General features: G+C 35.1%; 1 protein-coding gene across 1 annotated transcript in view; it reads left to right on the top strand.

The window, feature by feature from the left end:
• The first annotated feature begins 3,472 nt into the window (after positions 1-3,472).
• Positions 3,473-11,238, top strand: part of LOC132730534 (uncharacterized) — a 39,883-nt gene continuing 32,117 nt past the window's right edge. Inside the window, exon 1 of the mRNA XM_060716488.1 lies at positions 3,473-3,630. Within this exon, the coding sequence (XP_060572471.1) occupies positions 3,585-3,630 (46 nt within the window). The 5' untranslated portion in view covers positions 3,473-3,584. The remainder of the gene's footprint in view (positions 3,631-11,238) is intronic.

Genomic DNA, 11,238 nt, shown 5'->3' with positions numbered 1-11,238 from the left:
CTGCTGATCACACTCCTAAATTAATACTTTATTAAGAAGAGACAAAAAGACAGAAAAGTTTATAAAATACAGCCAAAAGATAAATTGGATGGATTCAAGTTTCGAGAAATGAAATGTGTCGTGCCATAAATATTTGAAAATTTGTCATTTTGTTTGATGGGACAGGGTCGGATATACAGAAGCAAAAACCAAATGACAAACCGCCACTTGTTATGTTTTTATATCTTTGTTCTGAAACAGCACTCCTGCACAATGGACGCAATAATATCTCTATACGAGGGTTGTTCAAAAAGTAATAGGACTTAAAGTCTTACATCTTCATATTCCATTTCATATTCCATTCAATTTAAAATATTTTCATATACACGGCGATCTTTAAAATTTTTCAACAATTTAATGAGTTTATTGCGCTAAACGGGTGTTGCCTTTGATATTGAATAACACGTACCCGGCGCAGCAAATACAAAATATAATAAAAGTTTGTAGAAGTTGTACTTCTAACTGATTGTTGTCGTGCGCGCGTTGTCGCGATGTCTCCCTGTCGCTTGGCTTACAGGCCAATCCTTCGATTTAAACAGAGCGACAATGTGACATAGCGACATCACGCCGCACGACAACGCACCGTTTGGTACATCGTTAGCGACAGGATGACAAGACGAAAGTCCGACAACGAGGCGTTTGGCTATTTGTCCTGTTGTCGCTAGCGCCAACACGATGCACAAAAGCGTTCCAAATCAGCCACCATTTTTTCTCGCCTTATCTCCACACATGATTCAGACACCTAGATCACTACCTAAGGGGGGATAGTTTCGGAAAGAATTACACTTGTTACACGTTGTTTTTATTTTGCGACGTCAGTCATGAACGTCATTTATTGTATTATTAGCGTGCGTCCAGAATTATTATTTGTAAACATATTGTATTGATTTTTTTCACTGTTTATAAATATTTGTCTCCTGTAAAAAGATGTGAACAGTAAAGCTGCAGTCCTATTACTTTTTTAATAATTTTACTGAAAGATATTCCAACGTTTAAATTTCCGTTCAAAGAAATATCTACGATTGAGATTTATGATTATTAAACCCCATATAATTTTCATATTTTAGTTAAAGATTTATGCGATATATTGTTTTATGTATGATTTTTAGTTTAGAGTAATTATGCATCAGATGATTCATTGTATTCATTTTTAGTTTAATATTTCTATAATCAGTAGATTTAATTCATGATGAAGATGTTTAAAGGTTATATGGCCCAGGTTATATGAATGTGTAACCCGAGCGTCCTGGAGAGGTTTATATGACAAACAATTGTTTATATACATTCATATAGTTTGTCTATACAGAATTCATAATTATATTGTGTTGAAAATGTGTGTACATGCATTTTGTTCCAGTGAAGTCATGAAACTCTCCTTTTTATGATATCAGTATCATACAGACATGATTTTTTTTATAAATAATTACCCTGATGCCATCAAAGGCGTAGAAACAAAATTGATGGCAAACCAAGTAATGTATTTTAGAAATGGCAGACGAGTTTTAAGTGTGCTAATATACGAATTAAAACAAATTATACTGTATTTTTTTTTTAATAGATGACGCTGATGTAGTGATAAGCGGTGGACCGAGTGTTGGAGTATTTGGCAATAATAACAATGGTTTCGGAAACAATAACGGAAACTTTGACAACAATAATGGTTTCGGAAACAACAACAATGGATTCTTTAACAACAATAATAATGGATTCGATAACAACAATGTATTCTTTGACAACAACAACAACAATAACGGATTTGGCAACAACCATGGATTCTTTGACAACAACAACAACAATAACGGATTTGTCAACAACAATGGATTCTTTGACAACAACAATAACGGGTTTGGCAACAACAATGGATTTGGAAACAACAATGGCTTTGAAAATAATAACAACCACGCAATAATGTAAATTTTCACTACAATACACATGGTTTTGTAAGTATTTTATTTATTTCCTTTTCAATATGAATCATTATATCCTATAATTAGCATGGAAAACAATGCGCCCGAGACTGTTTAGTTTAACTGATGTTTATATTTTATCACTCAGTCCAGTCACAGCAAAACTATTAACATAATGAATTAATAAGACTTTGAACACCGTTTTATTCTTCACTTTGAACGAAATTACTTCTATATCTTTTAGAAATTTAGAAATTTATTTTCGAATGTTCAACAATAATTAAATTATATTTATATTTATGTTTCAGAAATAACTATATCCAATGCTTTGAATTTCGAAAAAGAATCCATCTCCAAATTCAAGAAATTGTCAGGGATCTCTTGTGTCATTATTTTCAAAACACACAGAATAAACTGAGACGTGACAGGATTTTGTATATAAACATTATTTCATAATTTGTCTGCATATTTGCATGCTTTAACTTTTTTAAATTATGTCACCGTTACTGAAACATTTCTACATTTTTAGAGCATTTATTGTAACTATAGTTACATGACATCACTTCATATCACAATGACATAACTATTATTTTACGTGCAATCACCGCACAACAATTCCGTTCCAAAATAAATTGTATGGACTTTATCAAATAAATGTAAAGACAAACTTAAAGGTAGTTTTGTTTATGCAAACAAATTAAAAAATTCAAAATTTGCCGAAGAAGCCAACTTATCTTTTTTCTTAGATACATTTTTTAGTACAGTGGTCAGGGAAAATTCAAGTCAATTATAATGGCACTATTGACCCAGTGTATCGATCGGAAAATATCTACAATAATAGCAGGAAGAGCAAAAGGACAGTGACAAATATAACTTTTCAATAAAGTATGAAGCAGTCAAAATGAATGTATATACTAATACATGTTCTATATTAGAGGTATTGTTGTATATGATAGCAATATAAGTTTTGATATGATTATGAATTTTCTGACGTTATAAACACCAGTCATCATAACGGCGTCAGTTACAATATTATGTGTGAATTCGTACCCTGTGCACATTTAAAGCAATAGAAAGCTTACAATAAGATCCCAGAAAACGAGGATCGTCGAAAGGACTTTTAAACTTGCTACGGAACGTGGCGGAAACTGCTGAATCATGCCGAATAAGTTGATTTAAAAGATTTTAAATAAGGGTTTTTTCGAAGCAAAATTTTGAGCCATTTTTAGTGTAATTACAATCAGATTTTCGTCCCCGTTGCCTTTCTTAAACTTGGACACCACAACCCATTTGGACCAGACTGAACTTTACCATGACTGATAATGATCTTGACTTTCAAGGTCAAAAATTTTGCTTGATTTTTGTTTAATGCATGTATTGTCTTCATGCTTGGACACAATCCTTTGGACAAGACCTTTAAGTAGATTAAATTGATTGTAACATTCACTCATCAATGACCTTGACATTGAAGGTGATATCATTATTACTTTCGCAATCAGCATATTTTAGCTATTTATAAAACTAAGGCCGTCTTTTTAAGCACTGAAAACTTAATGCACTACATGATAAGACTAACGATAAGTTTCTCATGTCTTTAAAATCGTCAGTTTTTCTGATAAGAAAGTCTTTGTCACTACAATGGCGGCTAAGTTACGTTCAATTGGATTGTGTCTCACGATCTGTGGTAATTATTCAGCGTTATTTTAATTATCTTAAATAATCATGCAACGCATTTGAATCGTGTATTATTCCGGTTAGATTTAGAACGATAACTAATCGGGGTAAATTCCATATTTAAATGTATTTCATTTAAACAAACGTGTTTATACACAAGATGATTGTTGAGTGCAAGAAATACGCGGTTTACGTGTACTTTTTATTTAACGTTCTATATACATGTATGAAGAAAAACGTAATATAAGTTAATGGGATCTCTTTTTCGATGCAACATTTGACTTTATTTTTATAATATAATAGTAATGCAAGAAATGTTCATGTTTATCTTTCATTCTGTTGTATCTATATATAGAGCGATTTTCAAATCGTGACAATTTATGCGACCAATAATAATTCAGTTTGCTGCCATTTCATCTTTAATGAAATACTTTTGATGGGGCATGTTCGTATTAGAAATCTTATAATGATTATTTAAATGGCCTCCTTCCAAATAACTATGCCATTTGTATTTTAGGATTATTATGTGATATATTCTATATAAATATTCTTGTTTTGTTGTAAACTGCTGTAGCACGTGGTCAATTAAGGAAAAGTGGCCAGACTTCACGTTGAAGACTTTATGATTGTAAATTACTCATTTTCGCTTTCACTGTCTTACATTGATAATTATGATATAAAAAGGCCGTGCTATCAAATAAAACTGTCACAATTTGTCCGGTTTATAACCATTTTTGTACCTGTCTATTATTCATAGGTCAAAGTAAAATTAGATTTCTATGATAAACTGACAGATATGCGACAATAAATGATAAATTACCTTCGTAACATAAATATATATAGTGAGAGAATATGTACAAACATACCACCACATCGAAATGCCAGTCCAATTACGACACAGCGCCTAGCAGAATATTCATGAAAGCATAGCCACTGCTCATCCACCATCACAAAATGATGGTTTCAGAGTTTTTCGATGCAACTTTTGATTTTATTTTTATAATATAATAATAATGCAAGAAATGTTCATGTTCATCTTTCATTCTGTAGTATCTATATATAGAGCGATTTTCAAATCATGACAATTTATGCGACCAATAATAATTCAGTTTGCTGCCATTTTATCCTTAATGAAATACTTTTGATGAGGCTTGTTCGTATTAGAAATCTTATAATGGTTATTTAAATGGCCATCTCATTTAATTAGTTATATATACACATACGAAATGCCTTGCTCATATATGACGAGTTTTAAAATGATAGAAAAGGAAATGCAGATGTGAACACCCACACAGGATTTCTGACCGCGTCCCTTTTGAACATTGCCTTAGCAAAACAGTATTACCTTAAATTTGAATACAGTATGCTTTCTTTTCCCATTTTATTCGGAAATGAAAGTTATCAGCTACGCATAATCTTCATAAACATCACAAACAAAAACATCACCACCATGATGATCATTACCACCATATACATCATCATCAACATCACCACCATACTCATCACCATAATCATCATTACCACCATAATCATCATCACCACCATAATTATCATCATCACCACAACAACAACAATCATTATCAGCAGCATCATCACCACCATCATCACCATAACAACAATAATCATCATCACCACAACCAAAATACTCATCATCACCACCATGATCATCATCACCACAATAATCATCATCACCACTACAATACTCATCATCATCACAATCACCATACTCATCATCACCAACATGATCATCATTAACACCATTATCATCATCAACACCATTATCATAACCACAACTACAACCATATTCATCATCACAACCACCATAATCATCATTATCACCATAATCATCATCACCACCATAATTTACGTCACCACCATAATCATCATTATCACTACAACCATCATCATCAACATGATCATCATTACCACCATGATCATCATCGCCACCATAATCATCATCGCCATGAAGGAACATATTTGTCTCGGAGCTCATTTGTCTTACGTAAGACCAATGCGGTCGCATTTGTCCAACATGAGACAAATGGGACCTCAAATGTCTACCCCAAAAAACTAATTTGTGTGACAAATGTGCTCCGATCAAGTTTTTTAAGGGACAAGAAAGCACATTTGTCTCATGTGTTTTTAAGGGACAAGAAAGCACATTTGTCTCATGTGTTTTTAAGGGACAAGAAAGCACATTTGTCTCATGTGTTTTTAAGGGACAAGAAAGCACATTTGTCTCATGTGTTTTTAAGGGACAAGAAAGCACATTTATCTCATGTCATTTTTTATGAATTATTTGTCACATTATTCCCACGGCAGAAATTCTTTTTTTAGAATCGAGGTTCGCCGTTTTACCTCATGTCAAGCGTAATCATCAATAGGTTTGCTTATGCTTTCTTTATGAAAAATTACAGTGAACTATTAATCATATTATCTCTGATTCAAGTAATTGATTGCCTTAACCTGAAGGCGTACACTGAAACAAACTAAATCCCGTTCACGATGGTACAATGGTAACAGCGCGGTGGCACGATATTACGTTAATGAAAACGCGATGGTGCGATGGTGAAAACATAATGGTACGAACGTGAAACAACGACTGTACGATGGTGAAACAACGATTGTACGATGGTGAACCAACGAAGGTTCGATGATGAAAACGTGATGATACTTTGGTGAAAGACGATGTTACGATGGCGAAAATACGATGGTACGATTTGATGAAACTGCGATGGCATGATGATGAAAACGCGATATTATTTTCTCTATTGTGTCATCGCACCATCATGATTTCACCATCGTGTCATCGTGTTTTAATCATCGTACCATCTTAATTTCACCTTTGTACCATTGCGCATACTGTTCAGGGAGTCAAAATGTTACTTATGTCCAAACGGAACACCGTAATCGGTTGATATTGAATGATACAATATCGTGACTCATTTCGCATCTTGCCGAAAGCTCGCACCTCGCTTCGCATCTAGTTTGTGAGACAAGAAATTGATTCCAGGTCATATACCGCTAAGTAGTATTCCCTTCATAGTCTACATAAAATCACTTAAAGGCCCATTATGCCTGAGAAATGCTTTTATTTGTATTCCTTAAAAGCTTTGTATTTTTGGTATACTTTTATAGCTCCAAAAAGTTACTCATTGGCTAATTACCTAAAGCATTTTTCATCTGCTGCTTTTTTGCAGTTTGTACAGTTGAAGTGATTTAGAATTTTGTATTGAAGTCAAAATACTACAATTTTTATGACGCATTATTTCACATTTATCGCGAATTTCTTTAGATTACAAGCATCTAACTTCCTCAGAAATCATTATTTGAATATCAATAATTTCATACTTGCTCCATCTAAAGAAGTAAAAATTTATTCATTTCTGAAACCTCGTGGTGCGGGATAATTCGACGAGATCTCGTGTTACAATATCGTGCCTTGTAGGAGCACATTTGTCTCGGAGCACATTTGTCTCACGAAGTGTGACCGATGTGCTCGTAAACATTCATAGTTGCGATAAATTGGAAATGAGACAGATGTGTTCGACACACAATAGAAAGGACACTCGAAGCACATTTGTCTCACATTTTCCCATAAAATTCTTAAAAGGTAATAATTATGCCCATCTGTTAACCGGCTACCAGCCATTGTTATGTGTTTTCTGTATTTATAATACCGTTTTAGGTCACTTCCGGTCAGTCAAAAACTTCCTGCCTCTGCATAGGAGTCATAATTATATTAAATTAAAGAATATCACTGTTCTGCATGTCACAATAAAAATTTCTACAAGTGCAGCATCAAGAACCTAAACACATATGCAGCAAGTCTATTCTTATCGTTAATAATTGTGATACGTTTATTTTCAATGCTTAAAGTTTTATAAATGATTTATGACACTATAGAAATATTCTTAGCAAAACAAGGTTGTATCCACGGTGGCATTCTAAGGGGACATAGAATTTTCTTATTTATTACGTGCCCACACGATCGCTTTTACGTGGCCACGCGATACCATTATGTGCGCACGCGATAGCTATATCGTGCGCTCGCGGATATGTATTCCGCATTTGGACCCTGACCGGGATCCTCGCATGAATACTTCCACGCCCCGTGTATGTGTCGAACCTACAGCGGTTAGGGGCAAGTGGTTTTTTGAAATCACTCGGCCACGAAGGCCTTTAAATGATCTATGGAAGAAAAGAAGAAGACCATTACAGACGTATTTGTTTTCATCAGAAATACAATGTATATGTATAAAAAATCGTCATTTTCCAAGATCCGCCATTGAAAAAGCACTTACAACATGCATGAGTTCCTAAAATAATCCGAATAATGCAATAATTATGGAATATCGTGCCACTCAGAATCGGGCGAGACGCGACATTCCGATGACACACGAAGCCAGGCACGGTATTGTAACACGAGATCTCGCAATGTTGAAGTATCCCGTTCCACGAGATGTCAGAAATGAATAAATTTTTACTTATTTAGATAGGGCAAGTATGTATTTATTAATATTCAAATAATGAATTCTGAGAAAGTTAGATGCTTGTAACCCAAAGAAATTCGCGATAAATGTGAAATAAGACGTCATAAAAGTAGCAAAATGTAAACAAAGTATTATTTTGACTTCAATACAAAATTCTAATCACTTCAAATGTACGATCTGCAAAAAAGCAGCAGATGAAAAAAAGCTTCAGGTCATTAGCCAATGAGTAACGTTTTGGAGCTATAAATGTATACCAGAAATAAAAAGCTTTTGAGGAATACAAATAAAAGCATTTCTCAGGCATAATGGGCCTTTAAGTCATTTTATGTAGACTATAAAGGGAATACTTCTTAGCGGTATATGACCTGGAATCAATTTCTTGTCTCGCGTCGACGAACGAGATGCGAAGCGAGACGCGAGATTTCGGCAAGATGCGAAACGAGTCACGATATTGTATCATTCAATATAAACCGATTACGGTGTTCCGTTTGGACATAAATAACATTTTTGTCTCCTTGAACAGCTATGCACAATGGTACAAAGGTGAAATTGAGACGGTACGATGATTAAAACACGATGACACGATGGTTAAATCACGATGATGCGATGCCACGATAGAGAAAATAATATCGCGTTTTCATCACCATGCCATCGCAGTTTCGTCATATCGTTCCACCGTATTTTCACCATCGTAACATCGTCTTTCACCATGGTACCATCACTTTTCATCATCGAGCCTTCGTTGTTTCACCATCGTACAATCGTTGTTTCACCATTGTACAATCGTTGTTTCACCATTGTACAATCGTTGTTTCACCATTGTACAATCGTTGTTTCACCATTGTACAATCGTTGTTTCACCATTGTACAATCGTTGTTTCACCATTGTACAATCGTTGTTTCACCATCGTACAATCGTTGTTTCACCATCGTACAATCGTTGTTTCACGTTCGTACCATTGTGTTGTCACCATCGCGTTTTCATCAACGTACATGTACCATCGCGCCATCGCGCTGTCACCATTGTACCATCGTGAACGGGATTTAGTTTGTTGCAGTGTACGCCTTCAGGTTAAGCCAATCAATTTCTTGAATTAGAGATATTATTATTAATAGTTCACTTTTGGTTTTCATAAAGAAACCATAAGCAAACCTATTGATGATTGCACTTGACATGAGGTAAAACAACGAACCTCGATTCTAAAAAAGAATTTCTGCCGTGGGGAAATATGTTTAAAATAATTAATAAAAAATGACATGAGACAAATGTGCTTTCTTGTCCCTTAAGAACACACGAGACAAATGTGCTTTCTTGTCCCTTAAAATACTTGACCGGAGCACATTTGTCACACAAATGAGTTTTTTTGGGTAGACATTTGAGGTCCCATTTGTCTCATGTGGGACAAATGCGACCGCATCGGTCTTATGTAAGACAAATGTGCTCCGAGACAAATGTGCTCCTACAGTGCCTCGCTTCGTGTCTCATCGGAATGTCGCATCTCGCACGATTTTGAGTCGTCCGATATTCCATAATTATGGCATTACCCGGATTATTTTGGGAACTCATACATGTTGTAAGTGCTTTTTCAATGGCGGATCTGAAAGCCGCAATTCTTGGAAAATGACGATTTTTGCATACATATATTTCTGATGAAAACAAAATACGTGTGTAATGGTCTTCTTATTTTCTTCCATAGATCATTTAAGGGCCTCCGTGACCGATTGATTAAAAAAACACACTTGAAGTTGACCCTAACCGCTGTAGGTACAATATATACACGGGACATCGAACTATTAATCGAACTTTGCGAGGATCCCTGTCAGTGTTCAGATGCGGAATACATATCCGCATGCGCACGTCATAGCTATCGCGTGCGCACGTAATAGTATCGCGTGGCCACGTAAAAGCTATCGTGTGCGCACGTACTAAATAAGAAAATTGTATGTCCCCTTTATGCCACCATAGATACTACCTTGTTTTGCTAAGAATATTTCTGGTGCCATAAATCATTTTCAAAACTTGAAGCATTGAAAATAAACGTATCACAATTGACAACGATAACTATAGACTTGCTTGCATATGTGTTTAGGTTCTGAATGCTGCACTTGTAGAAATTTTCATTGTGACATGCAGAACAGGGATATTCTTTAATTTAATATATGACTCCTATGCAGAGGCAGTAAGTTTTTGACTGACCTAAAAACGGTTTTATAAATACAGAAAACACTGAACAATGGCTGGTTGCCGGTAAACGGACGGGCATAATTATTACCTTTTAAGAATTCTATGGAAAAATGTGAGACAAATATGCTTCGAGTGTCCTTTCTATTGTGTGTCGAACACATCTGTCTCATTTATAATTTGCCGCAAATATGAATGTTTACAATCACATCGGTCACACTTCGTGAGACAAATGTGCTCTGAGACAAATGTGCTCCTACATCGCCACCATATTCATCATTACTACCTTCATAATCATCATCACAACAACCACCATTTTTATCATCACCACCAGAACGTTAAGAGCTGGTAAATAACCCAAATTGGCAACGGTCACATCAATAACCTTCTTTAAACTCAATTTTATCTTTTTGTCATATACTCTGTTGAAATTTCACGGTAGTAAACCATTACCACTTTTTGCTTAAAAATTATTCACAATTTAAAGAATAAAATGACGAGTATTCTTTGGTTGATATTGTATTTATTTTATTTTGACCTCATCAGCGGTCTGGAACCCAATAATATTTCATTATTTTTTAATATTTAGCATCGTTCTAAGGTAACATTTCGTTTAAGTCCGTTTTTTTTAAATTTTCTTTGCACCCATTGTGTATTTTGGACAGACAAGGACCAACGACGACAGAATAACAACACAGATACCGCATGAAAAATCCGATGGATATAGAGGAGTCAGATACGGACTACAGTAAGAGCCATCGTGATTATACTTTAATATGCGGACGGCGACAGTGCGATAGTACGATGGCGACAATATGACAGTGCGATGACGACAATGCCATAGTGCGATGACTACAGTGCGATAGTGCGATGACTACAGTGCGATAACGCGATGACGACAGTACGATAATTCGACAGTGCGATAACGCGATGACGACAGTGC

This window comes from Ruditapes philippinarum, unplaced genomic scaffold (assembly GCF_026571515.1).
Source record: "Ruditapes philippinarum isolate M1 unplaced genomic scaffold, ASM2657151v2 ctg185_1_1_1_1, whole genome shotgun sequence".
NCBI classification, from domain to species: domain Eukaryota; kingdom Metazoa; phylum Mollusca; class Bivalvia; order Venerida; family Veneridae; genus Ruditapes; species Ruditapes philippinarum.
Note: the sequence above shows the minus strand (reverse complement) of the source record. Positions and strands in the feature narration are given on the sequence as shown.